General features: G+C 47.9%; 1 protein-coding gene across 1 annotated transcript; it reads left to right on the forward strand.

Annotated features, from left to right (window-relative positions):
* Positions 1-938: 938 nt before the first annotated feature.
* LOC130084820 (prostatic spermine-binding protein-like) lies at positions 939-1,616 on the forward strand. Its single transcript, XM_056250312.1, has 3 exons — positions 939-951; positions 1,071-1,546; positions 1,587-1,616. Exons 1-3 carry the CDS (start codon positions 939-941, stop codon positions 1,614-1,616), a joined length of 519 nt encoding a protein of 172 aa, XP_056106287.1.
* The last annotated feature ends 19,606 nt before the right edge of the window (positions 1,617-21,222 follow it).

Genomic DNA, 21,222 nt, shown 5'->3' on the forward strand with positions numbered 1-21,222 from the left:
TTCACATGTGCTTTTGCATTCATATATTCAGACACTAAAAAATAACCTTATGTGACAATTACTATAATAACACAATCATATTTTGTCTTTCAATTCACTTTACTGTTCTGAAGCTTCACATAATTGCTAACAAAGTGGTAAATCATAGTAAATCATGCTACAATCCTGCTGAATCATTCTAGAATGTGGTATATCATGATAAATTATTGTGTAACATTCGGTCACAACAAGGTAACATCAAGGTAAACTAAGACAAACCATGGTAAACTGACTATTGTAGTACATTGAGAAATATGAATCCTGAAGGACAATTGCAGTAAACATTTCTTTTTTCCATCACATAGTTCAAATATCTGTATCTACAACAGAATGTGTGTGTGTGTAGTCCTAGGTTTCTGAATAAATGCTGAATAATCTGATTAATAGCTTGCAAAGACATTAAATGCTTATAGACCATTAAAATATATTTATATAATGACTTTGTGTGTGTGTGTGTGTGTGTGTGTGTGTGATCAAATGTCTACATATGAGTGCAAAAGCACCTGTGAAAACACTTTATTAATAAGTAGAATGGCCAGCAGAGGGCAGTAGAAGACCACTTATTGGCTCACTCTCATTTTGACACACTTGATTTTCAACAGTAAATCAAAGCACTAAAGCAAACCAGTTTTTCCATGTTAACTATTATAAGACAATCATTTTTTGTCAGAGTTTATCACTTCATTTTTATTGGCCCTTCACATCAATGCAGCAATGTGGTAAATCATGGTAAATCACGATAGAAACATGGTAAATCATAGTAAAAAATACTATTACATGGTGGATCATGGCAAATCATGCTAGCAATGTGATGAATCATGGTAAATCATGCTACAATCCTGGTAAATCATTCTAGAATGTGGTATATCATGGTAAATCATCCTATAACATGGGAAATCATGGTAAACTGTGGTAAATCACACGCATGATATGAGTAGCCTATTGCAGATTTGGGGAGGGCCCATTCACTGGAACTTTTCAGGGGCCCAGTCATTTCTGTTGGCGGGCCTGTTTGCATTTGTTTTGTGAAGTTGCACTTACCTTTTGTGTACATTTGTTTCAGATTCCTCTCTCAAATCCCACTGAAGAGAAGAACGAACTTGAAAGCACAAAAGAAAGAGAACAAGAGGAGAGACAGATAGATTATGTAAATACAATTGAGGAAGGAGAGGAAGATAATGAAAATGGACAAGAGGACCAAGAGGAAGATAATGGAAATGAGGAAGATGATGGAGATGGACAAGAGGACAGAGAGGAAGATGATGGAGATGGACAAGAGGACAGAGAGGAAGATGATGGAGATGGACAAGAGGACAGAAAGGAAGATGATGGAGATGGACAAGAGGACAGAGAGAAAGATGATGGAGATGGACAAGAGGACAGAGAGGAAGATGATGGCGATGGACAAGAGGACAGAGAGGAAGATGATGGCAATGGACAAGAGGACAGAGAGGAAGATGGAAGTGGAAATGAGGAAGGTGAGGAAGATGATGGAGATGGACAAGAGGTAAACACAGAAGGTGATGGAAGTGGAAATGAGGAAGAAGAGGGAAATGAGCAAGAGGACAGAGAAATAGATGGTGAAAGTGAAGATGATGGAAGTGAACAAGAGGAGACAGAGGAAAAGGATGGAAGTAGACAAGGACAGAGATCAGGAAAAGAGAGGAGCCAAGGAAATGATAATTCAAACCAAAGGAAGGTGCGTTGATATCTATACACATGGTGTTAATTTATGTTGACTGTGTTGACTGTGATTTATGTTTGCTTTTCACCTGTCTTAAATGTTCAATACTGATATTTCTGCTTGTGTTTTATATTTTCTTGTTGTAGTTAATTTGATCAGACTTGTCTTTTTTCACAGAAACAACATGAAGATGATCCTGTATACCCAGGTGCTCCTCTCACAAAGGGACAGAGTCTGCTCTTACTCATGTCGTATGTACTGCGCCACAATTTGACAGAAGTAGCTCTTCAGGATCTCCTTACTATGTTCAATGAACATTTTCCTGGCTTGGTGCCAGCAACTTGGCAACTTGGACAATTTGGCCAGTATGTGCCACATTTTCATTGTATCAACTGTGAAAGCTACTTAGGAGCTACTGAGACAGCACCACAAAACTGTTCTTCTTGTAAAGCTAATGTTATGTGGATGAAGGATGAACCCAATAGCAGACAGTAAATGATTCTCACAGGGTTTATTAATGGACAAACAGAAAACAAAAACCCACAATGGGGCAAAACAAGGCAGGTAGTGATGTGACATTTGAACCGAGGCGTCGGAGCTTGTGTCGAGAAAAAATGGGCGTGCCAGATGAAGCCGCGATTCGAGGCTTGTGTTGTTAACGTGAAAATCACGTGACTAATGACAAACGAGGCCTCGGTTTGTGAGGATACGTCATCGGTTCGGTCTGAGTGTCGCTTCCGGATAAAGGGGGTTCGAAACTCGCGCCACCTTGTGGGTGTTGCAGGAGTTGGAAGTTGTAGTAGTGTGTCAGAGAGACAGAGTTAGAAAACTCTCATTGTCATTGTCGTTATATTGTGTCATACAGTGTTAGGGCTGTATATTATTACATTATGTCAGGTTAGAATAGTTATTAAAATTAATTAATAATTGTTATTATTAATTATAGTAGCTATATTATAGTCTTGTTATATTTATTAGATAAGATTATTTGGATTGCTTTGGATTTTTGGTAGCTTAGATTTTTGGATCTGGACTGGACTGCTTTTTGTTTTGGATTGCCCTTTTGGATTTGTTTGCTTTTTATGACATCTTCCTTTTCCATGGTAATGGAGCCAGCAAGAAAGAGGAGATCCTCCCCTGTCTGGGCTCAACAGAAGCATCAGTATCTTCATTTATACCCGCTGGCACTGACATTTTTCCTTGTGAAAGGATATTTTTACAAGGCTGGAGAGGTTTTGTCCAAGAAGAGGAATTGTCTAAACCCCAACACACTTCAAAAAAATTCATTTTCTTAATAAAAATCTATTGTAATCCTTCCTTCATCCACCCCAAATTTACTTTATTACACTCCCTTGAGTCCCTCCACCATAAGCACTGCACTCAACACAGTGTCACTTTTGTTGTTCATACTGTCACTATCCAATTTTTTTTGAATAATTAATTAATTGTGTGTGTGACAGTTGTCTCTGTACAAGTAAATGCAGACAGATAAAGATAAACGTTTTATTTCATACCCAGGCAATGGACAAATGTCTGCACAGATATCTTTATGAAAGGTTACAGAGACATTATCAGTGAGAAGATAAATAAATAAAACAGAGCGGGAGGGGGGCGGGTCATTGGTTCACAATGCATTAATTTGCCTGCTATTTCTTTGTACAGTAGCTAGGTAGCTAGGTGTATGAGCAATGCTGAATGAAGCTTCGAGTAATGAACCGAGTAATGAACCTTTGGTTGAAGCAATGGGCTGCGAGGTCTCAGTGGTTCAGGAAGCCTCATTTTGCCATCACTAAAGGCAGGACAAGACTAATACTCAGACAGTAAACTCACAGCTACGACAGGAACAGACAATTCTTGAAGACAGGAACAGACAATTCTTGAAGACAGGACTCTCAACAGGTTACTCACAGCTTGATACACACAACGTATGACAATGTCAAACAATGAACCGACACAGGACAGCAAACACAAGGGGATTATGTAGGGAACACTAATGACGAGGACAGGTGAAACTGACTAGACAATAATGACAAGACGAGGGTAACAAGGGGGCGGAGTTACATAACGAGACAACACAAGCACATGGCCCAAACAACAGACCATGCGCTTGTACACAAAACACGGGTCTGTCATGATCCAGCCTCAAGACTAGGGGAAATCAAGGACAAGAAGGCCGGATCATGACAGCTAAATTTGATGCAGAGATAAACCTAAGGGCTGGATCTTACTTTCTAGTACTTAGTCTATCAGCCCAAATAAAAGACATTTTGGAAAAACCAGAGATTTGTTTGAATAAAAGGGAATCAATTCCAGGCATTGTTTCCGATATTCAGTGTGGGGAATTATATCAAAAGATCAAGCAGAGTGGACAAATGGGGCCTGATGACATATCAATCTTGTGGAATTGTGATTCCTGTTTTTAAAAGTAATAATGTTCCGATATGGCCAATCCAGTGTCAAATTATTGAGCTGTCACCAAGTGATCGTGAAAGGAACATATGCGTACCATGCTTATGGGTTGGTAACAGCAAGCCAAATATGATCACATTTTTAACTGCTTTTGTGTCACAGCTCAAGGAACTAGACCAGGTTGGAATCAAATGGAGGGACTCTGAAAACGTAGAGCATACAAGCAAGGTTCATTCACTCCTCTGCTCTTCTGATTCAATTGCCTGGCCCCTCCTGAGAAACACAAAGCAGTTCAATGGAAAATATGGGTGTGACTTTTGCCTCCACTACGGTGGTGGCCCATATATTTGGGAAACACCTGAACCACCTTTAAGGACATAGACAGATCATTTCCGGCATGCTATGCTGGCAACACCTGCTCAACCAGTAATGGGTGTAAAAGGACCATCACCTTTGATGGAACTTAAAAGCTTTAACATGATCACAGGCTTCGTTCCAGAGTACCAGCACAGTGTCTGCCTTGGTGTAACTAAACAGGTAACATCTCTGTGGCTGGACAGTAAACACCATAAGGAAGATTGGTACTTGGGCTCAAAGACCAATGACATAGACCAGGGGCTCAAGGCCATTAACCCACCTTTGGAAGTCACAAGGGCCCCAAGATCAGTGGTGTAGTCTACGTGATACGCGGGTCAGGGTTTCCGTTGTTCGGTAATTACCGGACATTGGCCGGGAAAAAAATTAAATGTCCGACAAAATTAAATCTCTCCGGTCAAATTGTCCGATTAAAATTGCGTAATAATCCCGCCCCCCTAACACAATATGAATTTGTTTGAGAATAAGCCTAAAATGTATAAAGCAAAAATACACCGACTTTTGGCTATGTTATAAAGGAACAGCCTCTACCGTTTGAAAGTTATTAAACAACATCGCATGCTGCATTTCAAATAAAGCGCACGCCTAAAACGGCTGTAATATAGACCTAAACAACGAACGATTGAGTGAGATGTTTCAGATATGGCCAGGCCCAGGCAGGCTAGCCTTAAAGGAACACTCCACCATTTTTTAAAAAATTGGGGTTATTCACGGTCTCCCCTAGATAGGAGGGCAAATGCATTTTTGGAAGCACAGGCGAAGCACTGATACTTGGGCGCAGAGATATCACGCAACACCTGAAATAAAGCTTGACACAAAACCGGCGAAAGTAATGATTAGGCCTATGCATGAAACATTTGAATTATTGATAAATTGATAAAGTTGACGATGCAGACTCGCCATCTTCGCAGTAGGCTAGTGAACGCGCCTATAGAGAGAAGTGTGCACGCGCCGGCGACTCCGTCCTGATTATATTGTCCACTATATTTGCTTCTTATTTATTAATCCAGGCAAATTTGTTGATGAAACATTGATTAAAATTAAGATACAATTTATACAAAACGAAATTTTCAAGCAAAAATAATATTAGACGCTGGGTTGATTATTATTCGAAAATCGCACCCCTCTCCACCACATGCACGCACACATGCATTAGGCTACACACCAGAGCATGAGCGCTCAGCTTGACAATTTATACAAAACGAAATTTTCAAGCAAAAATAATATTCGAAGATCGCTGGGTTGATTATTATTCGAAAATCGCACCCCTCTCCACCACATGCACGCACACATGCATTAGGCTACACACCAGAGCATGTGAGCAAAGCGGAGGGGTGTGACGCTTATTATAAGTTAAAAAACTTAAATGATGTTTTATTAACAAAGTTCGGGAGGAGCACGTTCAGATAATTAAACCTAATTAAACACACGTGGAGCACATTCAGATAATCAAACCTAATTAGACAAGAGTGGTGCTTAATCAACGAGTTAAGCGCTGTGTATATATACAGCAAACTAACCTCCGTTCATTGACAGTTTAACAGCATTTGGCCCCGCAGTACCTTCCTAACATGTCCGAATCGAGCGCTTCCCGTTTGATGAAGAATCTTTCGTCCTTCAGGATTAGGAATCTTTGCCACAATCATCTGGTATTATCTCGTGGGCGTCAGGCCAAACAAACGGGTCCTCGCCACCGCGGGCGAAACATCAGCAATCTACTTCCGCGTATTTCTTTAAACTGTCCCATTCAATAATTCCTGCCATAGAGAAATGGTCATAAGGCAATGCCGCCCTCTTAATTCGAAGGAACGGGTCTTCCTCCAGCGTCAGGCCGCCGCAGCAGGCCCTAAGTAAGCCGCGCTGCAGATTCAGTCCCGGTCAGTCCACACTCAACATCTGCCGGGTCAACTCTGTGAGCGCTTGGCTCAAAACCTTTTCGTTTTCTGTCCCTAATTGAACTTCGTATCACTTCAGTTGTTGAATCACGAGCAAGTTATGCTATCTGGATACTAATTTTGATCGGGGGAACACGCGTTTTAAATAGTTTCCGTACAAATGATTTGCCGTTCATTAACGCGATGCTTCCTTTTGGTAAACTCACACGTAAACAATAGGTCGCACATTACGTGCAGATTGCACACAGAATCATTAAGAACCTTTCGTTAACACTGTCCTGCAATTTATTTACAAAAATCGCTTAGAAACTTAAAGTTATAGCATAAATGCATTTTTATTTTTTATTTTTTTTTTGAAGTAGGTAGGCTAGTTTAAAGCCACAGTTTCACTATTGGTTTTTCTGATTCAGAACGAACAAATCGGCAGGGAATATGACCCACAGAAATGATCAAAATAAACGAAATAAACGGAGAAAATAAGAACATTTTCGTACGTTTAATAATCGATATCTCAGCCCCGCACAGTTTCTGCTGAGCTCGGGATTCCAATTGCACAGGTTAAAACCATGGGTTCAGCCTCGTCCATTTGAATTCTGGGCATTAACTTGGATACAGTTGTTTTCCAGGCCTCACTGCACAAGAAAAAATCGATAGGATATTTTTGATCTCGTCCACCTTCCCACTGTTCTAAAACGCGAACTGCTATCTTTGCTCGGCCACTTAAACTTCAGATGCGCATAATCCTGCAAGGATTTAATCTCTCACCACCTCTTCGCGTTTTTGATTAACGCGCAAGAAGACGAGCATCGGCCCACCAGGCCCCAACCTACTCCTCCCTTTGCTCAGCCTCACACCAGAGGAACTCAATTTGTCCAGGTAAATTTCTCCACTGCCGCAGCAGTGATGTCTTCTCCGCTCCCGCAGGAGCTCATTTCTCCAGGTAAGTTTTCTGCTCCCGCAAGAGCTCTGTTTCTCTGGACACAAGTTTGACCCATGCTTTTTGCTTAAAGTTGAAGACCCAACTTTGTGTATGTTTTGTAAAATTCCCTTATCTGTCAAACATGTTTTATTAGATTGTTCTGCCCTTCATGCAAGCAGAATGCTCTTTTATGAAGTTTCTTCATTGAAGGACATATTTAATGAGATTATGCCTGAAAAGGTTTTAGATTTTTTATCATGTTAATTTAAATATATATATTATATAATATGACTTGTTTATATTTGCTTTGTTTTTATTGTATTTATATGATATTTGTATTTTTGTGATTGAATTTTTGCCATGAAAATAGCTCTGAATGCCGACATGGCATTAAATAAAATAATCTGATCTGTTTCTCTGGCTATTTTCTCCACTGCCGCTGCAGTGATGTCTCCTCTGCTCCCGCAGGAGCTCTGTTTCCCTGGCTATTTTCTCCACTGCCGCAGCAGTGATGTCTCCTCTGCTCCCGCAGGAGCTCTGTTTCCCTGGCTATTTTCTCCACTGCCGCAGCAGTGACGTCTCCTCTGCTCCCGCAGGAGCTCTGTTTCCCTGGCTATTTTCTCCACTGCCGCTGCAGTGATGTCTCCTCTGCTCCCGCAGGAGCTCTTTTTTCTCCAGGTAAGTTTCTCCACTGCCACAGTAGTGACGTCTCCTCTGCTCCCGCAGGAGCTCTGTTTCTCTGGCTATTTTCTCCACTGCCGCAGCAGTGATGTCTCCTCTGCTCCCGCAGGAGCTCTGTTTCTCTGGCTATTTTCTCCACTGCCGCAGCAGTGATGTCTCCTCTGCTCCCGCAGGAGCTCTGTTTCTCTGGCTATTTTTCCACTGCCGCAGCAGTGATGTCTCCTCTCCAGTACCTCACTATTCAGAATTAATATTCCTGTTAAAAACCCCTACGTGATGCCTCTTTCTCTGTCCAGCGAGCATTGGTCTCCCAGCGGACGTTGCATGCTTCTATGTTTCCTCTTTCTCCGTCCAGCGAGCATTGGTCTCCCAGCGGACGTCGCATGCATCTATGTTTCCTCTTTCTCTGTCCAGCGAGCATTGGTCTCCCAGCGGACGTTGCATGCATCTATGTTTCCTCTTTCTCTGTCCAGCGAGCATTGGTCTCCCAGCGGACGTCGCATGCATCTGTTTCCTCTTTCTCTGTCCAGCGAGCATTGGTCTCCCAGCGGACGTTGCATGCATCTATGTTTCCTCTTTCTCTGTCCAGCGAGCATTGGTCTCCCAGCGGACGTTGCATGCATCTATGTTTCCTCTTTCTCTGTCCAGCGAGCATTGGTCTCCCAGCGGACGTCGCATGCATCTGTTTCCTCTTTCTCTGTCCAGCGAGCATTGGTCTCCCAGCGGACGTCGCCTGTATCTATGTTTCCTCTTTCTCTGTCCAGCGAGCATTGGTCTCCCAGCGGACGTTGCATGCATCTATGTTTCCTCTTTCTCTGTCCAGCGAGCATTGGTCTCCCAGCGGACGTCGAATGCATCTGTTTCCTCTTCCTCTGTCCAGCGAGCGTTGGTCTCCCAGCGGACGTCGCATGCATCTATGTTTCCTCTTTCTCTGTCCAGCGAGCATTGGTCTCCCAGCGGACGTTGCATGCATCTATGTTTCCTCTTTCTCTGTCCAGCGAGCATTGGTCTCCCAGCGGACGTCGCATGCATCTGTTTCCTCTTTCTCTGTCCAGCGAGCATTGGTCTCCCAGCGGACGTTGCATGCATCTATGTTTCCTCTTTCTCTGTCCAGCGAGCATTGGTCTCCCAGCGGACGTTGCATGCATCTATGTTTCCTCTTTCTCTGTCCAGCGAGCATTGGTCTCCCAGCGGACGTCGCATGCATCTGTTTCCTCTTTCTCTGTCCAGCGAGCATTGGTCTCCCAGCGGACGTCGCCTGTATCTATGTTTCCTCTTTCTCTGTCCAGCGAGCATTGGTCTCCCAGCGGACGTTGCATGCATCTATGTTTCCTCTTTCTCTGTCCAGCGAGCATTGGTCTCCCAGCGGACGTCGAATGCATCTATGTTTCCTCTTCCTCTGTCCAGCAAGCATTGGTCTCCCAGCGGACGTCGCATGCATCTATGTTTCCTCTTTCTCTGTCCAGCGAGCATTGGTCTCCCAGCGGACGTCGCATGCATCTATGTTTCCTCTTTCTCTGTCCAGCGAGCATTGGTCTCCCAGCGGACGTCGCATGCATCTGTTTCCTCTTTCTCTGTCCAGCGAGCATTGGTCTCCCAGCGGACGTTGCATGCATCTATGTTTCCTCTTTCTCTGTCCAGCGAGCATTGGTCTCCCAGCGGATGTCGAATGCATCTATGTTTCCTCTTCCTCTGTCCAGCGAGCATTGGTCTCCCAGCGGACGCCGCATGCATCTATGTTTCCTCTTTCTCTGTCCAGCGAGCATTGGTCTCCCAGCGGACGTCGCATGCATCTATGTTTCCTCTTTCTCTGTCCAGCGAGCATTGGTCTCCCAGCGGACGTCGCATGCATCTGTTTCCTCTTTCTCTGTCCAGCGAGCATTGGTCTCCCAGCGGACGTCGCATGCATCTGTTTCCTCTTTCTCTGTCCAGCGAGCATTGGTCTCCCAGCGGACGTCGCATGCATCTATGTTTCCTCTTTCTCTGTCCAGCGAGCATTGGTCTCCCAGCGAACGTGGCATGCATCTATGTTTCCTCTTCCTCTGTCCAGCGAGCATTGGTCTCCTAGCAGACATAGCATGCATCTGTTTTTCCTTCTCCGTCCAGCAAGCTTTGGTCTCCCAGCGGACGTAGCATTCATCTATGTTTCCTCTTTCCCATCCAGCAGGTATTGATTTCCCAGCTGACACAGCAAGAAATCTCCCGGCCGGGCTTCCAAAATTTGTCACTCCGCCGTCGGCCGGTAGAGCCCACCAGACCGACGCTGTGAGCTGCTCCCGTCGGAAGCTACATGGGCCCTATCGGTCGGCCATCTTAGATCTCGCTGCTCCCCGCCCATCGGTCGGCAGAGATCACCCGTCATTCCCAAATCTTGCTGCTCCCCATTCGTCAGCCAATAGGGCCCGTCCGCCTAGCGCAGTGAGCTGCTTCCGCCAGAAGCAACATGGGCCCTCCTGGTCAGGCGGCATAAATCACGCTGTTCATCGGCCGGTAGAGCTCACCTGTCTGACGCTGTGAGCTGCTCCCGTCGAGAAACGGTCCGAGCCCTCCCAACTGTTGTTCCAAATTACGACTGCTCCCCGTTCGTGAGCCAGCAGGCCGTCCTGGTCAAGCAACCAGGCTTATTCTCAAAAACGCCAGCCCGCCAAATTCTCTGCGTTTTGGGGGGTCTTTAGTCTGGCGGCTGTCCTTTAGCTCTTTTTGCCTTTTGGGGGAGTACTCTGGGTTCGGGCAAAATTCCGAGCTCGGAGCCCTCCCCCCGGACAGCACGCCAAATACGCATAATCTTTACTCTGTGTAATTGATGTAAGTGTGAACTCGTGAAATGATGTTTTATTAACAAAGTTCGGGAGGAGCACGTTCAGATAATTAAACCTAATTAAACACACGTGGAGCACATTCAGATAATCAAACCTAATTAGACAAGAGTGGTGCTTAATCAACGAGTTAAGCGCTGTGTATATATACAGCAAACTAACCTCCGTTCATTGACAGTTTAACAGCATCCCTCCACCACCCCATCTCCTCACTTATAGTACTAATACTCTTACAACAACGGGGGGAGTACTCTGGGTTCGGGCAAAATTCCGAGCTCGGAGCCCTCCCCCCGGACAGCACGCCAAATACGCATAATCTTTACTCTGTGTAATTGATGTAAGTGTGAACTCGTGAAATATACGTTTCATATTTATAAATAATATAATGTTATTATTTTTTTTATTTCATCTATGTTGATTAGCCTATATGAAAAGAGAACCGCATGAGTTCTCATCCTAACTAGCGAAGCACAACTGCCTTATCTTAAGGGGGTGCTTGCAGAAGTGATGGTCACTACCACATATCCTTGTGATAGCGACCTGATCCTCCCCGTCCAGTTCTTTGAACGCGGGTGCCATCATGCCCCGTCCCTGAAAAGTATTCAGGGGAAGTCAGGAAGGCTGTCGAGGGAACTAGATCTGGTTGGGCCAAAAAAGGGGCAACAATCAAGACCTGTTCCACTCCTGACTTAGGACAGTAGGTGCAAGCGACATGCACGCACAAGACAGGAGCACTACTCAACACTAGATGTGATAATTCACTGAGCTTCAGGAGCATTTCTGTTCAACACCTGAGTGTGATGAACATCACTGAACTTGAGCAGCGCCAAGCAATAATGAATCGCATAGCCGCTTTCTTAGAAGGCTCACTGGGGAATGCATTTCTGCTGGGCCACGGGGTCAGCTGAAAGCCAGTGTCTACCCAAGGGATGTCCGCTCAGACAGAAACACAACTGGCAGAGGGACGAGTCCAGAGGGGCAACAGATGCAACTGTGCGGCCCCGAAGTGGTCCCTGTCCAGCTGGACCGCCAGGGGATTGGAGTCTCCACTCTCCCTGGCCATAGCTGTCGTGAGGCTCATTGGCGGCACGATTGAGCAGGCTGGAAGAATTTTATAGTGGAATGAAGCGACCTCAGAAGCTTCTGACTCCAAGGAGGAGGTGATGGGCGAGTTGTGACATGCGAGGGAAGCTTAGCGCAACGGTCGCGATGTTGTCCTTTCAGACCAGTACCAGCTCGCTGAGCAGCGGTGGCTCAAAGCGAGGTGAACTGCCAACTCGAGGTAACGAATACCAATGCAGTCGGAGGTCGCCCAGGCCTCCGTTAAAGCATGCCCTTTGTACATGGCCCCTCAGTCGGGGTTAGTGGACCTGAAGGTCTAAACACGGGCTGAGAGTTTGGCGGCAGGCCGGGGTGATCTTTATCACACAGGGCGTGCCGCTCTGCCACGGTCACCTCGGGACTCGATCATAAAACTAGTGCTGAAGCGGTCTTCATATGGAGGAAGCCAAGCGGCTGCGTCTGCCATATGCCCCAGGAGCCTCTGAAATTTTCAGTGGGACCCTTTCTCACTTCTAGCACTAGCCTAACACACTCTTCTTGAAGAGACGTGTTGGACCGAGTCCTTCTCCTGAACTGAAACAGAGATACTCAGCCCGAGGGCGAGATTACTCTCTTCCAGTTGACCTGAAGACCCAACTGGCTATGGAGCACTCAAAGGGTAGGACTTGTACTGATACTTCGTACTCTCGACGTCAGAACACAGAAAGGTCTGTGGAACGGAAGGATAGAGATCTGAAGTACTGTCCTTCAGGTCGAATGCTGTAGGCCAACCTTGGGGACGGAGCATTTGAAAATGCATCTCTGTGTAGTAATTGAATGGAGGATTTCGAAAAAGGGCCCGTTTCAATTGACACAGGTCTAAGATGGCCATAACCCACCACCTATCTAGGGTACAATGAAGTACGGGTCTATAGAAACCGGCCCTTATATCGGCTGGAGGAGAGGCAACATCGCGTCCTTCGCCAGTAGGACTGCGACGTGCGCACACAGGACAGGAGCAGCGCTCAACACGTAGGTGTGATAAATATCACTAATCTTAGGAGCATCTCAGCTCAACACCTAGGTATGATGAATATCACTGAGCCAGGGCAAAGCCAAGCGAAATGAATCGCAAGCCGAGTCTGCTGGTAGTTTCGGGGCCAGCTGGAGCGGTAGGAAGCATCTTCAGGCTTACACACACCGTGCCAAGGGCCAGGGAACCACAGACGTACCCGAGGTGGGGCAGCGAGGTGGAGGACAGGGACCCGGCTCGGAAGGCCCGGAGGCGGCCCAAAGCAGGGTCTGAGTGTGGTGTATGACACTTACCTGTCTCCACGAGACGGCCAGGGATGCGTGAGAAGGCGGATGACCGGGTCCTCGAACCGCACCCAGCTGCCGTGCTTGCGAACAAGAGGGGGCTGAGGGGTGCAAGGCTTACAGGGTCGCACACCGCCAGACTCGCCCTCTTGGAACCCAGGAACAGAGGAATTCGCTCTTTCTTTGGAGTGTGGGTACCGCTTGCTCCACTTCTTTTGGGAGCAGCTCTTCCTCAACAGACACACACACAAACAAAGACTCCACCCGGCCCTCACCCGGGGGGAGGGAGTGGATTGTTGACGAACTCCCAGAGCATCCTCCTCCATCCCTGAGTGGCCCACTCCGGAATGCTTTCGCTGTAGCTTGCCACCTGGCTTGGCAGCGCCTGGAGCGGGCTGGGCGTCCCTACTGCGGCCGGCTCCATGCTGAGGCCTGGCTGGAGGCTGCTGCGGAGGCCCAGTGGGAGCGGCGGCAGGGGAACGCCCTCGGCGACGAGCAGGCGGAGGAACTGCCTCCGGCGGCGGGGTGGAGGCAGCAGCGGGCCGCCAGGGCAGGATGTGCCGGATGGCCTCCGTCTGCACTTGGGCGGCAGAGAACTGTTGGACGTAGTTCTCCACCGTGTCGCCGACCAGCCCAACCTGGGAAATTGGGGAGACCAGGAACCTTGTCCGCATCCGCCATATCAACCAGGCTGAGCCAACGATGGCGCTCCTGGACCACTAAGGTGGACACCGCCAGACCGATCGCGCATGCCACGACACTCGTGCCCGGAGGGCGAGGTCAGATGCAGTGCAATGCTCACCTATGAGCGCACGGTCTTGGCTACCCTCATGCATGTCCATGGGTGCCCTGGCCTGACAGACCTGTAGCAGCGCCATGGCACGCAAAAGGAGGCGGCTTGCCCACAGGCTCTGTAAGTTCTGCCCGTCGGAATGAACGAGAACTCACAGGCCTTAGGGGGGAGACGAGGATCCCCCCAAAAGGTAGCGGCCGCCGGACACAGGTGCACCTATGTCGCGACAGACCGCTCCACTGGAGGGATAACCTCGCAACCCTTCACCGCTCCTCCATCAAGGGTAGTGAGGGGGAAAAGCTATTCAGGCAGTTTCTGGCAGAGAAAGGTGCCATCCACAACCTGGTAAGCTCTCCATGCACTTCGGGAAAGAAAGGCACTGGGGCGGCGAGCTGAGAACCAGCGCGGCCCGCCCCAAGATACCAATCCTCCAACCGAGACTGAACGGGACACGGTGGAGGGTTCCACTCGAGCCCGGCAGCCTCGGCGGCCCGTTTCAGCATAGCTGACATTTCTGGATCTGGCTCGGGCAATGTTAAACTCCCAGAGGGAGAAAACACAGCCGAGTCGTCATCTCCAGAGGCCAGCTCACCCTCCGATGCTGCTATCGACATCTTATCCTCCGGGGGAACCCCAATTGAAACGGCTGATCGGTCCATTACAGAGGGACCAGCACGTTCAACAGGAATTCCATCGGCTACAGTGTGATGGAGGAGTGAGGAGCCCACAGGGAATGGTTACCGGGCGAGATCTCCATCACTATCCTCCGTTCACCCATCCCACACGGCACCCGGGGGTGGGGCATGGTAATGGGGACCCGCGCTTCGCGGACGAAGGCGAGTCTCGATTTCAACACCGCGACAGTCATATTCCCGCAATGTACCGCCCACAAAAGCTGCTTCAGCGTGCTGTAACCCCAAACAAGTGATGCAACAATTGTGACCGTCAGAGAGGAAAAGGGAACGACCGCATACAGAAACGCACAGGTGGAATGACATATTTTTAAAAAAAATTTTTTTTTTTTTTTTTTTTTTTAAAAGACGCAAACGCACCCGTGTTGCTCTTTCATGAAATAGGACCCGTCACCAGTGCCGGAGCACACAGGGGAATGACCGCGGCAACACTGAACAGTGAACTGAAACAGTGAAGCACTCACTTTTCTGCCCTCTAACCAGCCGTCAACACACACAAACCTTTAGAAATTTGTTGCTGTTAAAACAGCAGTTGAGAGATCAAAGCTCGCGATCACCGCTCCACTCGCGCTGTAGAAACCACCAGCACTGGGAGAGTTTTCCAGAAGAACACCGACACACTCGCTCGTTGTAAACAACAGCACTCTTCAGAGACATCAAAGACGATCGGCTCCGAAGTGAAAGACAACTAGTGCGTGCATCCACTTCCGTATTTATACCCGCGGCGCGGGGGCGGAGTGTGTGATGCATTTCACGCACGCCAATTTCACTGGCTCGTTTTAATAGTACTCGAAGATGACAGGCTCTCTAAGCGTGATCCCAATCAGTCGACAGGTCGACTACGTCGAACGTGAGCGACTGAAAGGGAACTCATGGCCAGCCTTGTGGACTGAAAGTCAGGCTAGGGAATTTAAAAACAAGCATCCTTGGTTAGAGTGGAGGGACAGAAAGTTAGGTAGATATCAGCACACATGCAAAGCTGATATAAACAATTGCAATTCAGTCAGTGACTATGCAAATGAGGTTTCATTCTTTTTTCATCGTAGTAGTTCACTTCAGAATTAAAATGTCCTGATAATTTACTGATAATGTCCTCGAGATCGAGATTCGAGATTCCTTTATTTGTCATTTTCATGGTGTACATAAAAACGAAATTGTGTTTCACACATCCACCACTCAGTAATTCAGTGCAATAGTAACTAATCAAAAAAGCACAATTTAAATATAGATATAAATATACTAAAATACACATATACAATACCAAAAGAATAAAATACATAAATAATTTCAAATTTCAAATCACGTTCTCTGGTTAAGCAGTCTAACAGCTGTGGGGAAAAAGCTATTTAATAGCCTACTAGTTCTTGCTCTGATACTTCTGTATCTTTTACCAGACTGAAGGAGTATGAACATGTCCCGTGAAAAATGAGTGAATTCCTTAACTATGTTATTTGCTCTATGCACACAGCGCTCTGTGTAGATGTCCTGAATACGTGGCAGTGAAGCACCAATGATTTTTTCAGCAGTTCTCACAATCCTATTCAGTTTATGTCTCTCGTCTGCCGTACTGTTTCCAAACCAGCAAGAGATGCAATATGTGAGAATGCTCTCAATGGTGCCTCTGTAGAACATGGTCAAAGCTGGAATAGGGAGATCCACCTTCTTCAGTCTGCGAAGAGAATGAAGACGCCGTTGGGCCCTCTTGATTATAACTGTTGTGTTTTCTCTGGAGGTTAACTCATCGGTCCTGGTATTTGAGGAAAACTTTTCAGGATTTTTCTCCATATAATGGACTTCAATGGGGTTCAACGGTTTGAAGGTCCACATGCCCTTTCAATGCAGCTTCAAAGTCTCTACATGATCCCGGCCGAGGGATATCTTTTTTATCTAACAAAACATTTTCTAAAAAAAAAAAAAACATTTATATACTTTTTAATAGGAATGCCACTTTTTCCAGGACGAGTCCGATACAGAAACTTTACTTCCCTTTCAAGGGAACTTCGAGCTGCGTCAAACGCCCCTGCGTTGTGCGTCATGAAGCAGGTATGGAATCAGCCCAATGGAGAGACGGAACGTCATAGGCGGGTGACGTCATCGACCAGGAAACTATAAAGCACCCCAAAAACACAAGCGCATCAGCTTCTGTGCCTTCAGTCGCGCTATATGTGAATCTGTCTGAATGTAAACACTGTGTCTGTCTTTAGTATTTGCTAGGCAGGAGTTATCACATTTACACCACACAAACAATTTTGTATGAGAGACTATGGCGAGCGAACGGCATTTAAGAAGTGTGTTCCTCCCTGCTTGCGCTATCTAACGGGCGGGTATACACACGTTCTTTGTGTTGTTTGTTTGGGAGTGCAGCATGCCCAGTCAGCTCTCGAGGGGGCTGGCTGCGAGCATTGCGAGCGTCTGTTATGGACGCTCCGCTCCCGCCGGGCGCTCTTTGAGGAGAGTGCTCGGTGCGCGCTCCCCGCGGTTCGAGTCCCGCTTCTGCCGAGGCTGAGCGGCGACGCTTATCGTGGGGATCACAAATGGATCTTTCAGCGGGGTTAGAGACGGGCTCTGCCTTATCTCTGCCTTTACCTGTTAGATCCAGTGTCTCAGCCCGGTTTGGAAGCACGCTCTGCGGTTTCTTCCGCCCGGGCTGAGGCACCAGTACTGCAACTATCTAACGTTAGTTATAAAAACTAGGAGATAAAAATAGCAGTATTGACGAGGGAGATGTGGAGGACTCGGCACCTAACACTCCCGAAAGCGAAGAGCTCATGGAGGTTCTCACTCGAGCTGTATTAAAACTAAGCATTGAGTGGCCAGTGGCTAGGCAGGAGTCTGTTATTAAATCTTAAGTTAGATGAAAGATTTCTCCCTTCCCGTGTGTAACCTCCATGCCGGTGCTTGCCGTTTTTTCATGATCTCCATACTGAGGTGTCGAGATTATGGAAGAAGCAGGCTTCTGATATAATTTTAGCCCCCAATCATTCACATATTCAGATTTAACGGGGGCTAGGTTTTTGAAAAGAAAAGACGGCGCTTTGCCGCGGGTAGAAGAGACGCTTGCGAGCTATCTCTCTTCCGAGGCTGCATTGTCATTTAAAGCACCGGCATTACCTTCCAAGCCATTATGAAATATTTCGGCTTTGTAAAGTGTATTTGGCGGCAGGTCAGGCTGCGTCGTGTCTGCATACAATGTCTATATTGCAGGCATACCAGGCTGATTTGCTAAAGGACGTGAGCGTGAGTGAGGAGGCAGTACTGACGTGGTTCGAGAACTGCGTCAGGCTGCCGATTTGTGGTAAAATGATTTTTTCCAACATGAAACAGAAAGAGAAAGCTTTCTTTTAGATGATCCACTCTCCCCTGCGGGGTTATTCAGTGACTTAGTTAATACTTTCATTGATAATTTCAAGAAGAAAAGAAGCAGGCAGCAGCGTTTAAAAGGTTTCTTCCATTAAAAGTTCACGTCCACGGGGCTGCTGGGCGGGAGCAGCCCCAGCCGTCCACGAGCTCATCGCATAGGCGCAGCAAAGCAGAGTATCGCGTCTCGCGCTCCCCCTGCTGGACAGTGGGACCAGACGCGGCACTCTCAGCCAAAGCTTTTTGAAAAATAAATATAATATAATATATATATATATATATATATATATATATATAAAAAAAAGCAATAGAACTGTTTTGAGGACAGTTATATTGGTTATGCTGAGGGCGGTCTCCACCGAGGGAGAAAGGTGTTCACCTCTTTTTACGGTGCCCATTCTTCCTCGGTGCCCTCAGGGGCCCGTTCTGCCAACCCCGCCTTCATGCCGGGGCGCAGACGGTCCCGGCGAGCGCTTTCCCGAGGGACGCTCGCCGCCTCTGACACTGAGGGTGGTCCCCATCGAGGGAGAAAGGTGTTCACCTCTTTTTACGGTGCCCATTCTTCCTCGGTGCCCTCAGGGGCCCGTTCTGCCAACCCCGCCTTCATGCCGGGGCGCAGACGGTCCCGGCGAGCGCTTTCCCGAGGGACGCTCGCCGCCTCTGACACTGAGGGTGGTCCCCATCGAGGGAGAAAGGTGTTCACCTCTTTTTACGGTGCCCATTCTTCCTCGGTGCCCTCAGGGGCCCGTTCTGCCAACCCCGCCTTCATGCCGGGGCGGAGACGGTCCCAGCGAGTGCTTTCCCGAGGGACGCTCGCTCCCTCTGAGGAGGGTCTCAGAGCAGTCAAACCAGTTGTTCCCTGCCGGTGCGTCGTTACAGGGCGCTGTGTTTGCTGCTCAAATTACACCAGAGACCAGTCTCGAGAGACTGGTACCCTTAGTAGAATTTGTTTGGCAGAGTGGAAAAGCCTTCCAAGAATATCTCAGTGGGTCCTGCAGACAGTAGTAAGAGGTTATGCGATCCAATTTAGGTGTCGTCCACCGAATCTCAGAGGGGTTCTGCCCATAGTGTGGGCCCCGAGCAGGCTCTGGTAATGGAACAAGAGGTTAAAACGCTCCTTCAAAAGGGGGCTATAGAACGGGTTCCTCCTCCCAGTTTGGAGCTAGGTTATTACAGCCGATATTTCATCGTTCCAAAGTAGGATGGGGGGTTGCGTCCAATTTTAGATTTGCGCCTATAAAATCGCTCGGTAGGGAAGCTCAATTCAAGATGCTCACTATCAAGCAGGTCGTGTCACAAATCAGGTCCGAGGGCTGGTTTGTCACGATAGATCTAAAGGACGCTTACTTCCACATTTCCATACTTCCACAACACAGGAAGTTCCTGAGGTTTGCCTTCGGGGGCGAGGCATTCCAATATAGGGTTCTTCCGTTCGGTCTAGCTATCTCCCCGTACTTTACGGAGCAGATGGCGGTTCGACATCGAGATGTCGTCCTCGCGCATATCAGGAAGTTGGGGTTGAGGCTGAACGCGAAGAAAAGTGTTTATCTCCTTCCCTGGAGACCACTTTTCTGGGCATTGTTTGGGATTAGGTCACCCGCATCGCTTCGATTCTTCAGCCTTGAAACAGTAAAGCTAGGCCAGCTACTCACTGTAAAGCAGTTTCAGAAACTGTTGGGTTTGATGGCAGCAGTGTCCAACGTTATACCTTGGCCTGTTGTACATGAGACCGCTGCGGTGGTGGCTCAGGACCAAGGGATTCTACCCGAGGGGAAATCCACTCCACACGATCAAAGTCACGCAGCGCTGCCTTCGTGCTCTGGTCTTGTGGAAAGAAACTTGGTTCCTATCCAAAGATCCTGTGCTGGGGGCTCTTTGTCGTCGCGTAAGCTAACGACGGATGCTTCCCTCACAAGGTCGGGGGCGGTCATGAGTGGTCGTCCAGCCCAAGGTCTGTGGCAGGACCATCATCTATCATGGCATATAAATTGTCTAGAGATGTTGGCAGTGTTTCAGGCTCTGAAACAATTCCTAGCAGACCTGAGAGGTCATCATGTGCTAGTTCAGTCAGACAACACGTCGGTGGTCTCTTATATAAATCGTCCGGGGGGCCTGCGGTCTGGCCGGCTTTACAAGTTGGCCCGTCAGGTCCTCCTGTGGTCCCTAGGGAAGTTACTATCACTGAGAGCAATGTATCTTCCTGGGTATTTGAATGTGGTAGCGGACTCTCTGTCGAGGCAGGGGCCGAGGCCGGGGGAATGGAGACTCCACCCCCGAGGTGGTGGAGCTCCTTTGGTTGAGTTTCGGTCGCGCCGAGGCGGACCTATTCGCTTCCAAGGAGATATCGCACTGTCGTCTATGGTTCTCCATCAGTCATCCAGCCCCTCTGGGGTTGGACGCTATGGTGCAGCCGTGGCCGAGGTCACGTCTGTACGCTTTTCCCCCGATTGCTCTGCTACCAGGAGTTCTGGAGAGGGTTCGCCGGGACGGGGTCAGCCTACTATTAGTGGCCCCGTTCTGGCCGGCCCGAGTATGGTTTGCGGACCTGTTTTCTCTCCTGGACGGCTCTCCTTTGGAGCTCCCGGTCAGGAGAGATCTACTCTCTCAGGCGGGCGGCATGATATTTCACCCCCGCCCAGAGTTATGGAAACTGTGGGCTTGGCCTCTGAGGGGGCCCAGCTCTTAGATTCCGGTCTCTCAACCGAGGTTGTTGAGACCATCCTTCACTCCAGAGCTCCATCCACGAGGAAGCTATATGCCTTTGAAGTGAAAACTTTTCACTTCTTGGTATGGACAACACCTGTAGGACCCAGTTAACTGCCCAGTGGGTGCAGTGCTGGAATTCCTGCAGGAGCGTTTCTCCACAGGGTTATCCCCCTCCACACTAAAGGTGTATGTGGCGGCACTGGTTGCTTACCACGTCCCTTTCAGTGGAGTTTCTCTTGGGAGACACCCGCTTATTTCCTTCGTGGCACTTTGAGGCTGAGGCCAGCAGTTCGTGCCTGGAATTTTCGCCTGGTGTGCTTAAGGCTTTTCTATACCCTAGGCCAGGTTATGTTCCTAAGGTCCCTACTAATGTTGTTAGACCTACAGTTCTGCAGGCTTTCTGTCCTCCTCCATTTCTGTCATCAGACCAGGAGAAACTTAATTTGCTCTGCCCAGTGAGGGCGTTAGACGCTTATGTCCACAGAGCTGCTCTGTGGA

Source organism: Rhinichthys klamathensis, unplaced genomic scaffold (genome assembly GCF_029890125.1).
Source record: "Rhinichthys klamathensis goyatoka isolate OS25496 unplaced genomic scaffold, OSU_Roscu_1.1 h1tg000003l_1, whole genome shotgun sequence".
NCBI lineage: Eukaryota > Metazoa > Chordata > Actinopteri > Cypriniformes > Leuciscidae > Rhinichthys > Rhinichthys klamathensis.